The sequence below is a fragment of the Mytilus galloprovincialis genome, chromosome 6 (assembly GCF_965363235.1).
Source record: "Mytilus galloprovincialis chromosome 6, xbMytGall1.hap1.1, whole genome shotgun sequence".
NCBI lineage: Eukaryota > Metazoa > Mollusca > Bivalvia > Mytilida > Mytilidae > Mytilus > Mytilus galloprovincialis.
In genome coordinates, this window is record NC_134843.1 from 55,868,457 (window position 1) to 55,891,962 (window position 23,506).

At 32.2% G+C, this 23,506-nt stretch overlaps 1 protein-coding gene across 1 annotated transcript in view; it reads right to left on the reverse strand.

Annotated features, from left to right (window-relative positions):
* Positions 1 to 7,967: 7,967 nt before the first annotated feature.
* LOC143079918 (uncharacterized) overlaps positions 7,968 to 23,506 on the reverse strand; it is a 29,142-nt gene continuing 13,603 nt past the window's right edge. Inside the window, exons 2-4 of the mRNA XM_076255547.1 lie at positions 19,904 to 22,079; positions 9,964 to 10,045; positions 7,968 to 9,711 (exon numbers count right to left, since the gene is read on the reverse strand). Of these exons, the coding sequence (XP_076111662.1) occupies positions 9,660 to 9,711; positions 9,964 to 10,045; positions 19,904 to 22,079 (2,310 nt within the window). The 3' untranslated portion in view covers positions 7,968 to 9,659. The remainder of the gene's footprint in view (positions 9,712 to 9,963; positions 10,046 to 19,903; positions 22,080 to 23,506) is intronic.

Genomic DNA, 23,506 nt, shown 5'->3' on the forward strand with positions numbered 1-23,506 from the left:
ATTCACTAAAACGTGGAATTACTCACGTTATATTACAATTATGAAATATTTACTAAAGTATAATGTCAATTTATTTTTTAGAACCAAAGTTCTATTTTGCGTCCTTAAAATGATATCTAAAATTGTTTGTTTCGCCTTTTATTACAAGAAATTGCTATGCGTATAAGCATAAATACCACATACTTGCGCGACGCCTTTTAGTTTTACTGAAACTGGCGCAGACAATGATATGTTTTTACAGGTGGAAAATGTTCTATGATAGATATCATTTTGTCAGACACTTTTCTTTTCTTTTTCTGATTTGATTCTTATAATATGCCAAAAAATCTGTATATTTAACAGAGTTTTGCATTAAATTGCGCTGTACTCTTAACAGACGTTTAACCGACCCGATTAACAGACCAACCGCCCATATAGCCACATACTCAATATAGATTAACCGACCAATCTCTCGGTTAGCCGAGTATCGGCCGTGAAAGTACATTCTTTTACATCTCTATCCCATATCGGGGTTAGGATTGTTCAGCTAGTTTACATGGTTAATCACCTCCGTATTGTGTATGTGCATGTTCTTATGTACGGAAGCGTATTAGCGCCACACATTTTTATTTTTTTTATTTTTCTTCCTATGTTTGCGTTATAACGCAAACCTTTTGCGTTGTAACGCAAACCTTTGCGATATAACGCAAACCTTTGCGTTATAACGCAAACCTTTGCGTTATAACGCAAACCTTTGCGATATAACGCAAACCTTTGCGTTATAACGCAAACATTTGCGATATAACGCAAACCTTTGCGTTATAACGCAAACATTTGTTTTATCTTATTTCTTATTTAAGATTCAAAGGAAACAGTAGTTTTTAATGGAGGAGGCTGGATATAATAAAATTGATCACCTTTGTAGTACTAGTAATTGCAAAGTAAACTGCTTGAATAATTAGATCATATCAATGACTAATAATGAGCAGAATAATATAAGAAGATGTGGTATTAGTGCCAATAAGAAAACTCTCAATCTAAGTCACTATTCGTAAAAGTAAACCATCATAGGCCGAATTACGGTCTCCAACACGGAGCATTGGCTCACACTAAACAACAAACTATAAAGGTCCCCAAAAACGATATCCAAGTTACTACTAGTATATATATTACAAAGAAAATTGAGTAAATTGAGGTTATACCTAAGAAAAAAAATCAACCCTGCTAATATAGCTATAACCGAATATAAATATACTTCCAAAGTAAGCTCTCGTTTGAGAACTGTGTAAAGTAGGTTACATTCAAACAAGCTACCCTTTGGCAATAAATTTATAGAATGAAGATGTTTTATTAATAAAATTATGTTCTCTCTATTCAAATTGCTACCCAAGCATCTTAAAAATACTTCATTATATTGAAATGAAAATTCAATGACTTTCTATCAAAGAATCTTGATCATATTCTGAGTTTTAAAAAAAATGTTTCCTTATTAATAATTCATTTTAAAGCAGAAAGATCATTTTGTCTATTTGACTTGGAGGTTTCACAATTGTATGACATTATTTTTTATCTTTCAATTTTAATATGACTATAAACTATATCTATTTTCTTGTTAAATTATATACTTTTCTGATGCACAAATCAGTCTTAATTTATGTATAATTGCACTTCAATTATTCCATTATTCCTATGCATATTTATTATAATGATTTGGCCTTGTATGTATGTTTCTTTTTTTATCTACTAGTAAATCACATCCGAAATGAATGACAGACGGACATATATACAAAACTTAATGAATAACTGAAATAAAGATGTTTGCGTTATAACGCAAAGGTTTGCGTTATAACGCAAACATAAGAAGAAAAATAAAAAAAAAAAATGTGTGGCGCTAATACGCTTCCGTACTTATGTATGAGTTTCTATTATATATAATTTAGTTGTTAAAGGACTTAGAGTGGCCTACAAGACTTTAGTGCTTACAGTTATGCCATTTCGACTCTAGTTGCCTTATTCCATCACACAACATCATCTTATTTCTATATAAAGGTAAATATTTGTATTGACGCATTAAGTTGTTCGTCTTTCAATATAATTAAAAGGCAGGTTTTAAGATGAAGAAAAGGACGAATCTACGAGGTGCCTAATGCGACTTGAAATTTTTGTAATCAAAATCAATTTTGTGTACACAAAATTCAATTCTGCCGTAACGAAAATAATTTTTGTTTTACAAAACTATGTGATACAGACTTGCATGGGTTATGGGTACTTCAATTTTGTTTTTGAAGTATAATGAAACAAAACTTCATATTCTAGTTTGACCATTAGCCACAACAACAACGTGAACATGATGAAAAAAAAATGTTTTGCAGTAAAATGAGTCTTCAACACAGCGAGAAAATACCGCACCCAGATGTTGGATGACATATTGGAAATTTATAATCATCTATTAGAAAATTCAGTTGTGTCAGCTCACTCGTAGTGTGCTCTGTTCTGATATTGATCACATATAGTTTTTTCTTGAAGAAATTTTCATATTTTTCATCTTAGACCCTTTTATCGCAAACTACACGGCGTGGGTTTTTCTTATTGTTCAAGGCCGTACGGCTGTCTATAATTACTTACATACACTTCATTGTAACTCTCGATGTCTCATTGGTAATCATACAACATCTCCTTATTTCTATATTACATACCCGACTTTCAATTTTATGAAATATTTGCCACTGGACAATTAAACACAACCACCAACAACTAATCTATTTAAACTCATGTAAAATAAGTTGACAGGAATTTGTAATTTTTTGGGGGGGAAAAGGGGGTGTAAATATGAATACGCTCGTCTGGTAAGAGCTGTAAAAAATATATATAAGCATGCACTCTAAAAATTGTGTTTAGAGCCTAAACACATTCCTAAACATATTTGTGAAACCGATTTTTGACATGTTTTAAATCTAAACATGTTTAATATTTTTAAATACTCATTCTCTGTAACCACTTAAACTTTTTCGGCACGCATAGTCACCGATCTTTCTAAAAGTTGGCTGATATGTAGATCCTATTAGACTAGTCAGAAAAATAATGCCAACCGATATTTATATTGGTTGGTAACCATGGTAACAGCGGAGAAAGTACCGATTTTGGAGAAAAATACAATATTTGGTGTAGTGCTGTGAAACCATGCGGCTACATCTATTATAAAGAAACACAAAAACAATTAATTTCATTCTTGTTTTAGTCAAAAATCAAAAAAAGTTATGGGTAATCTACCTAGAAACATGTGAAATTAATTTCTAAAAAATGGTCATCGTGCAGTATTCCTCACAATACGAATTATCTCCCTTTGGTGGGTTACACTAATTACTGGACCAAAATAAAAATGCTAATAACTGTTTTATTTCTCAAAGGTTTTATGTCAAATTTGAATTGTAATAAATTTAGACCATTTAAAACATAAGTATAAGAAAAAATATTTGAAAACTTTTTTAAATATTCATAAAACTTGACCTGACCAACACTGACAATGATAGGACTAAATGAAAATTCTAAGAACTTTTTTCTTTCTTAAAAGATTTATGTTAAACTTGAGATAATAAAAATTTTATCATTTAATATATAAATATAGGAAAAATTATAAAACAATTCCCAAAAAGTGACTTTCTAACGTTGACAATGACCAAACCAATGAAACTTTCTGTGTTAATTCACGGTATATTATTAAAAAAAAAAAAACAGGAAAAATATCTGTTTTTGGGTAAAACACTTGACCTTACCAACGTTGACTGTGTCCTGTTTGTTGTACTTCCAAATACGGTATGGTATGTATATCTTATAGGATTTTCTTAAAATTTATTAAAAAAACCAACAGTAAGATTAAATGGTAAAGTCTTTATCAAATAATGATAAAAACCTTGGGGAAAACAGTTTATGGTTCTGTGACGAGCATGATTGGGTTATCTAAACTTTTTATAATATTGAGTATTATATTGTATTTTACTGTGTTGTAAATTATGTCGTATATTACCGGTTATAATTTGACACGTTTGATCACAAATATAGAGTAACACACACAATGTGTGAAGAAGGCCATAAATACATGTAAGTTGATCAATCCAATATAAGTTTTTCCACGTCCTACTGAAGGCATGCCCGAGCCTTGTGCAGGATATCTTGTTAGTTTAATATTTTCATAACACACAAATAAACATTTTGTGGACTACTTGAGGTATGCCTGACCCCCTTTATGCACAATATCTTGGTAGTTTTGAACGTTTTCATCAAGTAAAAGTAAACATATTCGCGGATTTAACTTGAAGTATGCCAGAGAGGCAGAGCCTTGTGTTAGTTTAAATGTTCCCGAAAGTCGTTAACTATTATGTTTAAATATCATTTGATATTTTCTTTTTATTTATAAATCAATGGTTCTATAAATTTAATGCAATTTGATAGCCTATTACATAAAATTAGGTATAAAGTCATTTTTCCTGATCGTGATAACTGTCAAAATGTAGGTCAGAAAGTCACAGACAAAAATTGACATGTATAATATGTTATAAACATTGAGTCCTGTTTCATAGTAAAAGTTTATTTTTGTTTGTTAAAAGAAAGACAGTATACTTATTTTGAGAAACATCTTTCTGTAATGGGCTTTCAGAGAAAATCAAATTATATGTACATGTTTATAATTCTTTTAACGTTACCCTGTGTAAAGTTATATTGTCAATATCTTTTATTTGCGGCTAAAAATAAATAAAGATAATCGTGATTTTCTCAAATTTCAATAATTCAATACCTATTACTAATGTTAAACTTAAGAGAGTGCTACCTAAGTCAGATCCAGGGGGCCCTGAGGGCCTACCCCCTCTTTTCTTTGGAAACATTTGGTTGCTTACATATGGAATCACTGAAGCATGTATGTAGCGGGCCCTCTCTTGAGGCAGTCAGTGGCACCCCTTATTTGAAAGGAGTAAGTCCGATAAGGACCGATTTTGGCCTCAAATTTCAGGTTCATCTGACGAAAGATTTTGACCACTTTTTAAACACTTAAGTGTCTATTTTATTTGAATCAATTCTTTTCTGTGAAAGATTTTTAACTGATTTAGTCATAAAAAAAGCACTGATTCAGGCTAAAATATGAAAAATCTGTCAAATATGCCGAAAAAATGTCATTTTTTAGATGGGTTTTGTCAAAAATGAAAGTGGCCGCACCCGTGTTCATCCTCAACCTTTATATATGTAATGTATTATCATAAAATACAACTTACATTTCAATATCAAGGATGAACACGAATGCGGCCAATTTCGTTTTACACGAAAACCGTCTATAATTTAACTAAAATGCTAAAATTGTGGAGATTTCAGTAATTAAGCATGACCTAATGGTGCTGGTACCCGATATATGTGCATTGTATTGACAAAAACAGTCCATATTTATATAGCAGAAGCATTTTACTGTCCAGTTAATAACTAAAAGTTTACATTTTAACAATTTTGTAAAACTGCTATATTTTGGGGCCAAAAAGGAGTCTTACTGGACCTACTCCTTTGTCTGGATGTTATACCCCCTGCTGCTCGTCGTAAGACCCGAGGCCACCCGTTGATAGAGTTTCCTTGGGTCCATGTAGGGAAAAGAAACTTTTTGGAAAATCTCGAAAATTCCTCCCCTCCAGAACGGCAAACAAGAAATATGCCAGATGGATAGCAGGGACCATCGGGTCAACGGCTGACTTTACCCACCCTGGATGGTTACGCTATTAGTTTGCTAAAGAACCATTGCGTTGCTTCTTTTATGGGCTCCCTAGTTGACCAGTTGAAACTTCTGTCCTTGTCTAATTGATCCCCATTTTCATAGCAGTGATATTTCAAATATTCCGCCTTTATTCCAGCATAGTACCCCTATTGCAGGATCTTTCTGACTTTTTTTAATTCAACTTCACTACAGCATTTGAATAATTATAGTTTAAGGAACTAACTTGTAAAAACCATTGTCCTTTGACACTGCATTTAATTAAAAAACTTACAGAAGAGAGATTGTGTATGGGAGATTTACTCTATTTTAAAGTGTTTTCCAAGTTTATGCATGTAATTTATTGTTTCTATTGCAACACTATCACTAATCATGCCTGGAATATTATTGATAATTCCCATAAACAAGAAGGCCTGGATAATGTAAACAAAAAAGTATATTTTCATTGATATATATGTATCGAGGATCATTAAAACGAATTTGCAAAAATCAGCACTCATCAATAATTTTGAAAATGGACTGCATGTTCCCTGGCAACGAATTCAATGGCAAATATTGCACAATTGAATATATATAATTTTGTGAATGATTGTATTAAATTTTTTTTAAGAAAGAATAATTGTTTTACTTGTACACTTTTCATGATGATGAAAACATACTGAAATTTGTTCACAATCAGCACTTTTAACCAGATTAGAGAAATTGTGTTTGTTTCCTCCAAGTGGTTACACCATTATGGATATAATATTCTTGCATACTCATTTATATATACACATGTGTGTATACAGTGAAATTAAATAAAAGTTTTAGTTTTCCTACTTTTGTGCAAATTTAAGAAACTGAAACTTTTTTCAAAATTGTTTGAAACTTGTGTATCATTATCAAATTGTTGCAATAGCAACACAGTTAAAACTATAATACCATTATTTATGAATATGTTTAAAATTTAGATGATTACAATAATTTCTACAAATTTGATATTTATTTATTTTTTCTGACTTGCAGAATTAGGTTTTAAAACATTTTTTTTTCAAAAATTTTCAAAATTTTTTTTTTCTGAAAAAATGAAAACTAGGCATTTTGTATCCATGGTAACAAAAAAATGAGATATACTTCCCCATGACTTTTTCACATCATTGATCAGATAAGACTTTGGTTTTTATGAATTGATGGTTGACTCTAACTCAGGTGTCCGCAAATTTTTTTTGTGAGCATTTAAAAATGACCTCAAAAGGGTATTTTTTACCTAATGCAAACCACATAAAAAGGGGGGTGTATGTGATTATGATTGAAAATGAATATGAAAATATCAGTTATTTGATTACATTAATAAAATGCATATATTTAATAAAATCATAAAAAAACATTCTTTCTCTTAATCATTTATCATGAGAAACGATGTTGAAAATAGCCCTTTTGCGCTTAAATTCATAGATATTGAGAAGAGGTAAAACCGGTCATCGGTTGCTATGGCAACCAATGTGCTTAGCAACCAAAATTTTGCCATTTTTTGTTTGTTTCATCAAAACTAGTAAATGTGTGAAGTTTGAAGAAAATCCATGACCATGCGTGCCACACTCCCTATGTAAGAGTTGAAATGGTTACAGAGAACCAGTATTTAAAATGTGCTTACAGCCTAAACGTGTCAAGCTATAACGTGCTTAGATTGTAAACATGTTTAGCTGTAAAGCGTTTAGACTAGAAACATATTTAGCTAAAAAGTGCTTAGGCTGTAAACATGTTTAGTTGTGAAGTGTTGTATCTGGAAACATGTTTAGTTTTGAAGTGTTTTGTCTGGAAACATGTTTAGCTGTGAAGTGTTTTGTCTGGAAACATGTTTAGCTTTGAAGTGTTTTGAATGTAAACATGTTTAGACCATAAAGGGTCGTGAAGAAAGTTACTTCATTATGCCCCAAATAAACTAATATTCCGGAAGACTAGACTGTAAAACGTATGATAGCTTTCAATAAAACAGGTTTTCACAAAAAGAAGCCAAAGCTTCATACTAAGAATCTGGCATTTCCATATCAAATTAATCGTGACCAATACCTTTTCAAACTCAATGAGTTTTTTTCTTTAATTCAATTCACGTCATTCGACTATTGCATTTTTCTATATTTCAAATATTCGTTAAACAGTTTAGAACTTTTAAAATGAAATTTTCATTATACTAATTCTAGCTTTAAAATCAAAATTACAACATATGAAACATTTATATTATCATTTATTTCCAGTTAATCATTGAACACAATCAAACATGAACTCATAAATTCATATCAACGTACATCATGCAAGGCCGTAACTACCCTTGAGGCAAGTGAGGCAATTGCCTCACTAAAATTTCGACACTGATTATTTTTTTTTATACATATTTATGAATATAATAGGTTTTAGCCATTTGTTGGTCTGTCTTAACCTTGATTTCTATAACTTGTCATCATTCCTTATAAACTATTCTTCCTGCATATAACTCAGCATCTCAACGGGTTATGTTTCTCGATAACATTAACTTAGTAACGATAATCATCATGGATCTTTAGTTAAAAACAGGCTCTTGCAGAGAAAGGAAAAGCGATACTGAAGGTAAAGAAGGAATAATTCTAAACTAATTTTTTTTGTGAACAGAGTCTGAGTATTGCATATAACTTCATTAGTACAATCCAAAAACGATAAGTAGACTGACAAATCAAGTACTGGTCTTCGGAAGGTGGCAGTCCTGTCTGCGTATTCATTTCTCCGTTTCACCAACTTTTGACAAATCAAGTACTAGGCATCGCAAGGGGGTAGTCCTGTCTGCGTATTCATTCCACGAACTTTAATCTTTCTCTTTACAGATAAATAAAATATAAATAATATGAAACATGCATGGATTAATTTTTATCCATGTTTCTTTAACCTTAAAAATTGAAAGAATATCCCATACTCCAATTTGATATTATTGAGTAATGGTAGAACACAGGATTTTGTCTTTACTTATTCGGGACTACGGAATTTCATTTGTTTATATTCGGGGTTACGGAATCGAACATCCCAACCCCTAACCCCTAAATTTATAGATTCTGTAACTAAAATACCACCAACTATTTTCAGAAATAATTAGAAATTACGGATCTACATGTAAACGTCAAAAACTCCATTCCAATTTCCCCTGTACCCATATCAGATATACTTACTCTATAGATAGAATCATATACATGTATCTCATCTCATTCTATCCCTAGTTTGTCTACTCTTTGTCAGCAGAAAAGCGAGTTTGATATTTTTGAAACTGCAACTGTATGATGGTGCTTACAGGAAAGCTTAATTACCTTTTGCAAAAAAAACACCCTGTTACTACCGATGCTGCTACCGAATTGCTGATGGAGAAGGAATTGGAAGAAGACATAGATCATTGTGTTGATGATAATATGCTACCCTTAGAAACACAGACTGCCTGAAAACTTGGAAAAGAGCATGCATCAGTGGCGAGAGATTGTGCGGTCTTGCCATGCTCCATGTTCATCGCGATAAGGATATCAGCAGACCAAATTATGATTCTGAAACGATTTGACTGAATCAACAATAGAAAAAACTCTACTGAATCGATGTTTGTTCTATGTTCTGACAGCAGACTCAAATCAGGGATATTTGGATGATTATCTTACATATAAATTTAAATAAAGTTGTTAAATATTTGGTGTTAGTAAAAGTCTTAAAAATATGAAAAATTTATACAAAAAGTGTCCAAATTCAAAACATTATCAAACCTTCTAAAAATGCCTAGAATGCAGGGTTTTGCACCATTCATTTCATACCCTCCAAAAAAAAAATTTCGCCTCGCTTCGCTCGGCTCAATTATTTGGCCTCACTAAAATAACTTGCCTAGTTACGGCCTTGTGACATGTACATAATATTGATCAATCAAAAAAATTTGAAAATGTCCTGTTAGCATCTTTCAAGTCAATAAGAGATTCTCCTTTCTTAGTACCCAAATGCTGGTCTCTGGCCTGAAATATAGAAAAATATTAATAAGCAACTAAGTAGAATTAATCCAAAAATATAAGTATACGAACTACAATACCAAAAAGTAAAAGCATTATTTAAGGATCAAGATAACAACATTAAGAATAAAAACATAAATTTACTGATGAATCAATTAATATTTTTTAATATAAAACTTCTTTTCATGCTTAATATCATGTATTTGATCAAATATATATTGGCATTTTTAAAATCAAATATACACTTCTGATTCTTACCTAGCAACATATTTGCTACTGTTCTTTATCTCCTCTTTTAGCATGTCAAGACAGATGATGATTTCCTTTGCACTTCTCTCATCTAGAATAAAACAATACATATCAATAAAATTATAAGAAAAGCACAACTGCTTATAACTATTGAAAAAAACAAGCATCTTTATATTTATTTTAATAAAATGTTGATTGTGCATCGCGGAAGTGCTTACGAAATCAGAGAACTCGACATGATGCTGGATTTGCGAATGATGCACCTCATCCTGATAAAACTCGACAGAGTCCGCTACCGGCCTTTATGTTCCATTCTAATCTGCCGAGGAGTACCGAACGAAAATTGTCCTCTCAAACCCCTTTCCAAGAACATATATATATATATATATATAACAAGTCTAAAAGAATACAACATCACCAAAAACACAAAAAAACGAACAATATGTTAGATATTTCGGATAACAGATATCCTTCTTCGGTAATTGCACGATGAAAAATGAATCATGTCAATTCAAATTAAGACTCTATCAAAATCTTGATTTATACAATTTAAACGAACGCTGGAACAATTTTAAAATTTTCAAACACACCGCAAAGACTACAAAAATATGCCAAAAATAAAAAAAAGTTATTTACGATGTGAACTGGCACAACTCTAAATTCCCAAAGGTGTTGACAGTTGAGATGTTAAACAACTGCGTTGGAATACAGTTAAATGAAAGTGGCCGCATTCGTGTTCATTCTTGATATTAAAATGAAAGTTGTGTTTAATGATAATACATAACATATTTAAATGTCGTGGATGAACACGGATGCGGCCACTTTGATTTTTGACAAAAACCATATGAAAAGTGACAGTTTTTGGCATATTTGATAGATTTTTTATATTTAAGCTTGAATCGGAGCGTTTTTAATGAGTGAATCAGTTAAAATCTTTCACCAAAAATAATTGAATCAATTGAAATAGACATTTAAGTGTTTAAACAGTGTCCAAAATCTGTCGGCAGATGAACTTGAAATTTGAGGCCAAAACCGGCCCTTACCGGACCTACTCCTTTGTCCATTTTCTTATTTTCAAGGCAGCTAAATTCAAGTGCAATATATACATGGAGCTGCAAAAGTTTCTTATCATTTACATCCGATCTCACCTGGATAGATGCGCGCTTGATAAAACTAGTTGGTCTAGCGAAATATTGCGTTTATTTTCATCATTTTGTAAATATTTTAAACATTCTTATATTTACATACTAAATAGTGTGTTAAAATTACATTGTTACAATCACATTTGTGACAGGACGCAATTATTACCAGACTTACTTAAAGGAAGAATAGACTAAACATATATGAAATATGAAAGAATGTAAAGGTGGTTGATCATAAAGTTTGGAGGTATTCACAGAATATATAGTAGTTACAGCATAAGGTAATGCCTATTGCACACAACAAAGTTTAGCAATGACATATCATACAATTGTTTGACCAAACAATTAATTCATTTGACATAATTAACACAGAGATGCAGTGTCAGAAAATAAAGGCATCTGCACATAACAAAAAGAAAAAATGACAGGACGTAAAGGCAAGGCGACAAAACACATTAAATATTTACACTATAAGACAGTTCCGGCGTTCCATAATAGTACACTGATGCCCCACTCGCACTATCATTTTTCTATGTTCAGTGGACCGTAAAATTGGAGTCGAAACTCTAATTTGGCATCAAAATTAGAAAGATCATATTATAGGGCACATGTGTACTAAGTGTCAGGTTGATTGGACTTCAACTTCATCAAAAACTACCTTAACCAAAAACTTTAACCTGAAGCGACCAAAAACTTTAACACAAAGCGGGACAGACGGACGGACCAACAGACGCACAGAACCAAACACAATTGTGCCCTTATATTCCTGCTGCATTCCTAATTTCTTGTAGACTACCCACTTTAACTGACTCTGCAGTGCCTAACTATTGTATATTTGGTATCGTTTTCTGAATATGAATGGAATACTGGTCACTGGACGTTACACTATCGACAATTAATCACAATATTACATAGATAAACGTCTCATTGACCACAAACAAACAAAAAACAAAAAACAAAAAAAAAACAACAACAAACCTTTTTCTTTGATATCCGCAACTGCAAACGTACGTGTAATAGCAACATAAATAAAAGAGTTATTCAAACGCAACATGAGAATTATTTCCTTTTCATAATACCATGCAATCTGTCATATGTTACATTATGAAATTACCGAAGAAGATATCTATGGTACTACCACATGTACTAAAAAGAGTACATTGTATGTAAAATACTTCATCAAAAAGAATCACACTTTAAATATGTGTTTGATATGTTGCGTATGTTAACCACGATTACATTCATAAGCGAAACTGTTCGAGCACACTGTAAAAATTGTGCTTAGAATTTAAACGTGTTTTAAGACTTATATGCTTAGGAAAGTGTTTAATTTCTAAGCATTAAAACATAAACATGTTTTGGCTCTCAGCACTTTGCAATAAACATGTTGCTGTGCTAAACATGTTTAGATACATCGTCCATATTATGAAGCTAAACGTGTTTAAATTCTAAGCACTTTCAATATTTAGACACTTTCCTAAACACGTTAAGAATTACAATACATTTAGACCGAAGAAGGCATTCATATATCACGTGCTAATTTTTGAGCGGGAAGAAGAAACAAAGAACCCGAAGTCAAAGGCCACGCTGTTTACTTTTGACCATAACTGACCGTAACTTGACTGTTTCAGAAAGGTAAGGAGTATTATCATACTGATTTTTATTTTGTTCTGCCAATTTTAGATGATTATTGACAGTTATAAGCATTATTTACAAGTACACTACCGTATAGTCAATGCGGGAGAAAAAAGGGGGTACCATCCCTCGAAACAAGCTTGTACGAGCTTTAAGTGGTTAAAACAACTTTCTTGTGTAAAGATAAGAGTTGTGTAATGTTCTATCATGCAAGTTAGCACTTATTTTGTATATATATAATGTTCACAGCCATGTATCACCATCATTGATGGCGATCCGATGGATACATCTGTTGTAGAGTTGTCACTGACTCAGACGTACTTATAAATTTAATTATTTTCTGTGACTGTATCTTACATTAATTTGTAGGATCCTTTACTATAGATAATTTAGCTGGTCTGTTACAATAACATCTTCATGCCTTATATATCATGTACTGTAGAACGCCGCTAGATTAAAACTGACGAGGAAAGGTAACACACGGCCAGCGAAAGCTTTATTATTGTGAAGCCCAGGTGGTCGTGTGGTCTAGCGGGACGGCTGCAGTGCAGGCGATTTGGTGTCACGATATCTCAGTAGCATGGGTTCGAATCCCGGCGAGGGAAGAACAAAAAATTTGACAACTCTACATTGTTAGGCAATCTATATATATAACTCGTCTAAACATCAACCCAACAATGTTAGATCTGTAAATTTGCTTTCGCAAATTTTTTGTTCGTTCCTCAATTTGCGAAAGCAAATTTACAGATCTAACATTGTTGGGTTGATGTTTAGACGAGTTGTATATACATTATGTACACAGCCATGTATCACCATCATTGTTGGTGATCCGATGGATAGATCTGTTGTAGAGTTGTCACTGACTCAGACGTACTTATATATATATATATATATATATATATAGATAACTCGTCTAAACATCAACCCAACAATGTTAGATCTGTTAATTTGCTTTCGCAAATTTTTGGTTTTTCCCTCGCCGGGATTCGAACCCATGCTACTGAGATATCGTGACACCAAATCGCCTGCACTGTAGCCGTCCCGCTAGACCACAAGACCACCTGGGATTCACAGAATTAAAGCTTTCGGTGGCCGTGTGTTACCTTTCCTCGTCAGTTTTAATCTAGCGACGTACTACAGTACATGATATATAAGGCAAGGAGATGTTATTGTTACAGATCAGCTCAATAATCTATAGTAAAGGATCCTACAAATTAATGCAAGATACAGTCACAGAAAATAATTATATTTATAAGTACGTCTGAGTCAGTGACACCTCTACAACAGATGTATCCATCGGATCACCAGCAATGATGGTGATACATGGCTGTGTACATAATGTATATACAACTCGTCTAAACATCAACCCAACAATGTTAGATCTGTAAATTTGCTTTCGCAAATTTTTTGTTCTTCCCTCGCCGGGATTCGAACCCATGCTACTGAGATATCGTGACACAAAATCGCCTGCACTGCAGTCGTCCCGCTAGACCACACGACCACCTGGGCTTCATATATATATATATATATATATAGGCGTAAAAAATAATTTTCACATGTGTAGATATATATATATATATACAAGTCTAAATTGAAAACAACGTTCAGACCAAGTAGAAAACAATAAACTTGCGGCAAAGATGGTAAACCACAACATGAGGTGCTTAATTTTTACACCATATCCGGATTTCGACAATTAATGTCTCTTCAGTGATGTTAGGGATAGAAAAATATTTGGAAGGCCATTTTAATTTACCTTAATTTAGAATAGACTCTTGAATTTTAAAGAGTCAAAATAGGATGAACGGATTATATTACATATTTTTTTCGTTCATTTTTTTACATAAATAAGGCCGTTAGTTTTCTCGTTTGAATTGTTTTACATTGTCTCATCGGGGCCTTTTATAGCTGAATATGCGGTATGGGCTTTGCTCATTGTTGAAGGCCGAACGGTGACCTATAGTTGTTAATGTTTGTGTCATTTTGGTTTTTTTGTGGATAGTTGTCTCATTGGCAATTATACCACATCTTCTTTTTATATATAAATAAGAGGGAAAATATAATACAAGCCCAAACGAAAAAATATAAACACGTCTAAATTGAAAACAACGTTCAAACCTATGATTGCGTCGGATAAAAACCGCATGATTTTTATACGTGTGCATGTAACAAATTCGTTGTAGAGGGGTCTAAATACAGCACAAACATCATTTTCCAAAAGATCAAAAAGAGTGCCAAATAGATTTTAACAAACCGAATTTGACTAACAGGTCGCACAAGTGATGTTTTTAACCCTGCTGACTGCCTTTGCCGATTGCCAAAAACAAATTGATCACAAGGTGTAACAAGATGGATCTCTTAATCAATTTAATAACAAGTAGAAAACAACAAACTTGAAGCAAAGATGGTAAACCACAAAATGAGGTGCTAATTTTGTGTTTTGTGAACTGGATACTTTTGTTGATATCATTGATTAAATTTCTAAATTCATTTAATTTCTCTAAACTGGATGTCCACATAATAAACCATTCATCTAAGTAACGTTTCCAATTAACTTGCAGTTGTGGAATTGGAAACCGAACTGTAATTTAGATCGTTCGTACATTTGAGTTTCCCAAATACGCCATCACTAAATTGGCATAAGTTGGGTCAATTTTTGTTCCCATGGCTGTTCCAGATATCTGTCTGTAAGATTCCCGGTTGAAATTTTAAGTAAATATTTTGAAGAATAAATTTTATTACTTCAATAATGAATTTCTTCTTCAGGTACTTCGGATGGAAAATTTTCAAGACAAAATTCAATAGCTTTTAATCCATATTCATTGTGGTATGGTGGTATACAGATTGACTTCATCAAAAGTAACCATGATACTACTAGTATCTTTGTTAACTGTTCGGGGAAGATGGTTCAACATGTCTGAGTCATCTCGAACAAAGCTGGGTATATGTTTAAGTATTGGTTTCAAAAGAATATCTAGGAAATTGCTTAGTCTATGTGTTTCACAAGAAGGACCTGCTACAATTGGTCTCAATTTAAGATCGTTAGAGTGTTGTATATTCACACATACTGACTTTTATATATATATAAAAAAAACGTCTGAATATTATTCAACGATCTTTTCTACGAGTGCACTGGATCGTTACGAGTAACGATACATGTACACAAAAAATAAATTATATAAAGGCCCAAAAAATGTGCAAAACAACACCAATAACAAAACAAGGAAACATTAAATGTAGTTATCTATATTTTTTCGGATATCAGATATCCTTCATCAGTATGATTCTGATGTAAAATGAATCATATCAACATATTCAATTTTAAAAAGCATTTGGGACGATACAAATTGATAATTTATGATAGTGATACATTTGCGAGAGGACAATAGTACTAGTTCGTCAAATGCATCTAATTACTGCTACTATTGTTATCCATTTAAATGAAACATTTCAGAAATCTAACTTCTGTTCTCTTTAAGGTAGTTTGAATTAGAATCGATAGCATTTACTAATATTTTGTCAAAATGTAAATGTCACAAAATTGTTATCAAGACTAAGTTTAAACCTGTTGGAGGTTGGAAAGATTATATACAGAAAACACTTTTGTGCTGATCGATACATGAAACAATCTTTTAGAAATCAATTTTAGAACAAAAATATGAGGAGATAGCTCTCATAATGTGCTTTCAGAAAACGAAAGGAATTTGTTTTTGCTACAATTCAAAATAGATTTGTTTATCGAAGATTCCATTGTAAAATCGAATCTAATATTTCGTGTAAGGGTGAATAAGGTAATCAAACATATCATGTTTAAGTAAAAACATGTCATAGTAATGCGACAAATCACATTATTCTCTTCGTTAAAAGAAAACGCGTTACAAATGATTTGCATCGCCGTGTAAAAATGGCATGTTGCATTAAAGATCTACATCGAGTGTGCTCTGTTATTAATAATTGCATGTTTGGGGCTCTTTTCTTCCTTTCATTACAGTAACTACTGATAAGAAAAAGCACCAATCGTAGTCAGCTCTATAATATCACGCCAATTTTTTTTTTTAATTTTAGGCACATGATGAGTTTTGATAATTATGGTGAGATGAGAAATCAACCACTATAACTGTAATCATTTTATGACTAAAGAGTATACAAGTCAATACAAAAACAACATCTTAAAATACCAATGCGTATAGAATATTTCTGATATCACCAAACATCCCCTCCCTCCCGAAAAATAACTAGCATTGCAAACGTTTCCCCAGGAAAAAAATGTGAAACAATACATGGTGTATGTAAAGACGCCATAATCAAAAAAATCTTCATGCCTTAAATATCATGTACTGTGTTACGACGCTAGATAAAAACTCACGAGGAAAGGTAACACCAACTTTGTAGACAAGAATTGTGATGTATCATGCCATCTGGAGGTGAAATTTTTTCTAACATGATACATTCGTTGGCGTTGCAGTATATACAAATGTACACATTTGTATCCATTGGTGGCCTTTGCCGGTTTTCTGCTAGCGTTCTTTGGTTGGCATGTCGCTTTGACACATTCCCCGTTTCCATTCTCTATTTTATTTGTATTCAAGTCCGGTTGTAATTTGGGTCATCATTCCAAAGGATGCCTGAGTAGTGTTATACTATTAAGTTCACTTCTTTTGGAAACAGTTGAAAACAAAATTTAACGACAAAAGAGATGATTTCAGCTTCCTAATTGTGAACTTCCCTTTTCCATGTAGTGACATTCTAGCAGCGCCTGCATACGTATATTTTCCAGTTGATACCATATTCTGGGCCCTGTGTTTGTTTTGCCCCACCTACGATAGTACAGGGGCATTATGTTTTCTGGTCTGTCCGTCCGTCCGTCCGTTCGTTATTCCGTTCGTCCGTTCGTCCCGCTACATGTGAAAGTTTTTGGTCAAGGTAGTATGAAGCTGAAGTCCAATAAAGCTGAAACTTAGTACACATGTTCCTTATGATTCGATCTTTCTAATTTAAGAGCCAATTTCACGGTCCATTGAACATGGAAAAACATAGTAGTGCGAGTGGGGCATCCGTGTACTTTGGACACATTCTTGTTTATCATGATTTCCTATATAGAGGGTTGCTTCTCAAAAGGAAGCTATTAGACCAAGAGTTCCAAATACGTTTCAAATATCATTTTTTTTGCACGAAAATGTATGAAATAAGATGAAATAAAAGAAACTCAATCTAATATACAGTGTTGTGTTATTCATTTAGAAGTATAATTCGGTTATTCTAGTACTTATACTACTTTATTTTTATTTTTAATATATATATATATGTGTGAATTATTTAAGACATAATAATACAATATCTTGATTAATAAAAGTGTTACATAAAAGTAATGCCATGTTATGATGCGATGCAATGTAATGCACAAAATTACACAACTTGTTACTAAAGTAATGTAGTAAATTACAATTACATGTAATGCAAAAACTGCGCATTACACATTACATGCAATTACTTGGAAATTGTAATGTATTACCATGTATCTATATAGTTTAACTTGAGGTGATATAGTTATTCTGCTTTCAGGAGTTGAGGAAATAAATTTAACTTAGTAAAAGTGTCAAAACAATTTAACCTGCATTGGTTGTTTTTCAATTATCTACCACCATTGTTCAGTAATGCCGATTATCTGGTTAAGTTATATTTATTTTGGAGTTGTCATCTTTTGCGTTCGTGAATTACATTAGTTATTATCTGAATGAAATGTGAGCGATGTAAAATTTGTATCTACGCGAGGTTTTTACGTTTGAATCTTCTTTTGGTTCTTTTACAGAGAGTCGGTGCTAATTCTTGTTCTATTTATTTTACCTCCGATCGATGTGTTAGTGTTTGTACGCTTTGACCATTATTATTTCATCTGGATTTGTTTCTTTTTTCAAATTATCAATTTGTTTCACGATTTTATTTTAATGAGACATTTGTGTAGCTTCTTCTAATTTTTTCACACTTACTAATTATCATTTGTATCCTCTGTTGAAATTTGGTACGATTATGTCCTATTGAAGAACATTTATTGAAAATGAATCTGTTTTCTGACTTGAGACTTCTATATTAAATGAATTTGTTTTTATACTTTTACATTACATGTCTTTATTCTCTGACCTTTTTCTTACTCAAATGTTCTTTTGTTTAATTTTTCATATAAACGACTACTAGTAATTTCCTATTTATAATTCTATTTGATACTACATGTTGCTATATTTTCTTCACTATAATTTACAATTATTAAGTGCATCCTCTAGAGGAACCTTGGATCTTGTTTCTTCTCGACAAACATTCATAGAAAATGCACCTGTTTTCTCGTTTGTATCTATGTTTGGATTTTCGTTTTTGTCTAGTGTTGTGACTTTATTTGCTTCAAACTTTTTTCACCGACGCCTTCCTTCTTTGCCGTTTTGAACTTTTTCGATCCCTTTTCAAGGTAACAACTGCTTTTGCGTCTGTATTTGTATGAGTTGTATCTTCAGGCGGGTTCACTATTTTCGCACTTTCCACAGTTTTATCTTTGTTGTTTTCGTCGTTTAAACTAACGAATGTTTCCATTTCTATAGGTTCTTCGACTACTCCAATGTTTACATTTCTAACGTCATGTGTGTCTTCGTCTCCGCTGTCACATCTTGGATCACAACAGCACAATATAGCAGGAAGATCATGCTTTAACCAGATACACATACATGTATAACAACAATGTTGAGTTTCTGAAGTGTTATTTTCTTTGTTTTTTTCCATAGTATTAATTTCATTGCTTTTATCTGAAGTGTTTTCTTTGTTTTTTTCCATAGTATTAATTTCATTGCTTTTATCTGAACTGTTATCTTTATTTTTTCCCCTATTTATATATTGACTCGTGTGAAGTTTGATATCTTTTTTATGATCTTGGATACTTGTATTTGAATCGGTTTCTACGAATTTCAAGATTAAATGTGGAGCCACAATTACCATAAACATTTCAATAATATTGTTTAAGTTCGATGAGGTATCTAATACATTACTATCTAATAGAATACCCATAGATACAATGAAGAACAAAATTGTTGTAACTGACTTAAATAAAACAAAAAAATATTCTTCCCGAACAGAAAAAGAGTGGTCTATCACATAATGAAAACAGTCTTCTGTTACAAAATATTTCTTACCAGTGCTTGTACTTTCAGTTGGATTTTCTGATTGTGCATTGTTTTGAATATCAAGCTGGTTTTGCCCTCTCATCTCGTCAAAAATTATGCCTAGAATAGTCGTGTATTTATCCATAAATTTCTTCAGAAAAGAGCCTAAGTAACTTGCACATGTGATAACAGCTATCACAATTCTTGTTAGATGGTCATAGTTTGTGATAGCAACAAATACTATATACATAGTTGATCGAACTATAAGAACTATGATGCTTAGTTGGAGATAAAGCAACAGTATGACTGGTACATCTATAAAGATAAGTATGATTATTTTTAACAAAACCAACCGCCAGTTGCAATTTTCCGTTTTCTTTTGTTTCGGTTTCTCTTGTATAAGGTTTGTGCCTTCATCAGCTTCGTCTTGTCTTGCACGTGGTGTGGAACTGCTTATGCAACAATCGTTCCTCTTTGAAGGTTCATTTTCGTGATATTTTGAAGAAAATATTTCTCTAAGACGAAATGTTAGCATAAAGACCATGAGCCAAAGTGTTGGAAATGCACATGTCAATATTATAAAAATACAATTTAAAGGAAAAAATATAATAACACCAATAGCATACTTCAAAACGATTAAAACTGGGTTACTTGTACTGCCTCTTTGGCATATTTGGCAGTTACATGGTTTGCAAAAACAACAACATGATATTGTCGTATTAGTAGACTGGGTCCATATGTGAATCCAGAAATTTTTGGAAAGAATTAAACTTAATCGCTGAATGAATTTTGAATAATATTGTATTTCTTTAAACTCTTTAATGAATTTCTTAATCCTCGTTGCATCATTTGTAATTTGCTCTTGGTTTTCCGTGTTCTTTGGTGCATTATCTTGTTTGGTTTTTCCTCTACAACTGCTTTTTATATTATTGATGACATCGTCAACATCTTCAGTTATAATGCAACTAATGCAAAAAAAATATTTCTCATTGGTTTTCAAACACCAACTGTTCCATTTAAGATATATCAAGAAATCCTGCGATTCTGAAAGACATTTGTACGACAAGAAATTAGCTATACTGATGAACGGTATTATTATCACTGAAACGGCTATTTGCAAGCGATAATCTACTTTTACAAAATGTTTTATTTGTTCTGTCAAATTGAAAATTGGCATTCCCAATTTATAAATGCTATCAAAATCTTTCAATTCCTCGACATCATAAATAACTTCCAAAACCATCGGTAGTAGCGAATAAATAAAAAAAAGAAAACAATAAATACAGTTGAGTCTATGCATCGGGAGAAATTCCGAAATTTCATCATTATCTTTAAATTTTAATTTTGACACGAAGAAATATTTTAATACCCCTCGTCGGTAACCGAACGGCGAATCCCCTTCCAAATAGTCGGTAAATTGCATTCCATCACTTAAATTTCGTTTGATTTGCTTGAGATGCCTTCTTACGGGATTACTTTCAATAAGTTTATTGACGAGGGGATAATACATTGAAATATAAAAACAAATGATTGGAATAAGTAATGTAGCAGACGCATTTGTTTTTTTACTGTATTTCTTATCAACATCGGGAGAATTGCAGAATAAATCATATCCAACCCAGACAGTGGTAATAACAAAAAAAGTTCCTTTCCAATCTTGGTCTTCGAAATGTCGATTGCATAATAAGGATTTGCTTGTGTTCGAAAAAACGTCTGACCACAATCGATTCCTGATCTGAGCAATAGCAGCATCATTTATTAAACAGCAATCGGAGTTTAACGATTCGATATTGAGTCGAATCCTTGATTCGCCAAAATATGTGATATGAAATGAAGCATAGTCGAGATCGATAGGGAGTCCTAGATACCAAAAATTCTTTGTAAGCGTCCACTGCCATTCTTGGAATTGATTCAGCTTTTTCTGATCACCTGGTTTAAGTGTAAAGTTGAGTGTTTGTATGTTCAGATATAAAAGCATTGACTTCTTGAACTCCATGAACTCCTGAAAAGTTTCCTTCGCCGTTTTGAGCGAATTAGAATTGATAACAAAAGTGCAATTTTCTGAGCACAAGGAAGATGGTTGTTTAGGATTTTCTGAATTAGACGCATTTTCACGGATTTGGTTATTTCTGGATCTTATTGTAAATCCCTCTAACAACGATGTTTGGAAAAAGTAAATAAATGTCACAGATAACAGCACCTTCATCTGCAAAATTAGAACGACAATTATGTAGGGTTATACAATAACGGTTAAAATTTCATGCTGAAAGTTAGCAACAATATGTATATATCAAATATGTATAAATATATGATTATGAATTGATAATTTAAGACAGCGGCGAATATTACATGCATATGAAATGGGAGATGGGGTGGGGTCTACAAACTATTGATTCTTTAATTTATTTAAGACTTGTTATGATCTTAATATTTTTGACCCATGTCTCTCTATTTTTTTTAACCCATTATTCTCTATTTTGTTTTTATTTCTGTTGCCTATTTTGCTCTATTCGTTGTTTTAAGGTTTATGACCCCTTCTGTAGCCATTTTTGTACAAATTTTTCAAACTTCAATTGTACATGTATCAAAACTACAGATGTAATGAATAATAGAGATAGGCCAGTTTGTACATATACCAAGGGGAAAATTGATGCAAAGCAATATTATTTATTGTTTCATTGCATTTAATAGAAAAAGAATACTTTGTGGCAAATAAACCAAGATTTTTATAGAAAATCCACAGCCTTTAATACAGAGATTTTTGTTATAAAATTTGAAACATAGATTACTCACTTGCTTTTCTATGATGTGCTAGTGTTTATTTTTTTTTCAAAAAATTCTAATCAACCTGTTAATTCCAAAATACCTCGTGCGGAGTCACTAGAGTCGAGCGCACCCTAAAAGGTGTACTTGATTTGGTCCATATTTTAATTTGTTTTCACCAATAACTACATTAATAAAATCGTTTTAAGGAAATCAATGCTAGCACTGAGTGCATGCAATAATCTTATATCTATCGGTCATGAAATTGCCAAATATGAGGGTACAAGGATAAATGCTGTGGATTTTCTATAAAATTTCCATATGTTTAGCATTGAAATTGAATCAACACAAGGGTACATAATCCTTAATGTACATTATTCATTAGTCTATTTTTCTGTATTTTGATAATCCCATTCAGAACTTTATTTGACGAGAAAACAATTATGAAATATGCATATGAATTCATATTTAAACGATACAATGTGAAAGATTTAATTAAGCGCTAGTTTACAGGTCAACAGTCTTCGCCATGATAACAAAGTATCACTTGCTTAGAAGCACCCTGTATAACCCCAATACAGATGAAACCGGACGTTGACGCGTTCAAATAGAAAACACCGTGTAACACTGAGTTCAGACAGTGAGGAATTAATATTTTTAACGAAAATCCAATATATATTCTTCGGATATTTTGCTCCAATATATTCTTTGCCATAATACTCATTAGTTACTAATTTAAAAAAAGGTTTTTCAAATGTGTGACATTTTTATATACAAATATCAAAAAACGCACGACGATATCAATGATAAAACGTGCTTGGTATTTTTAAATATTCAAAACTTAATGTTTCTCATACCTCATAGTTTTTA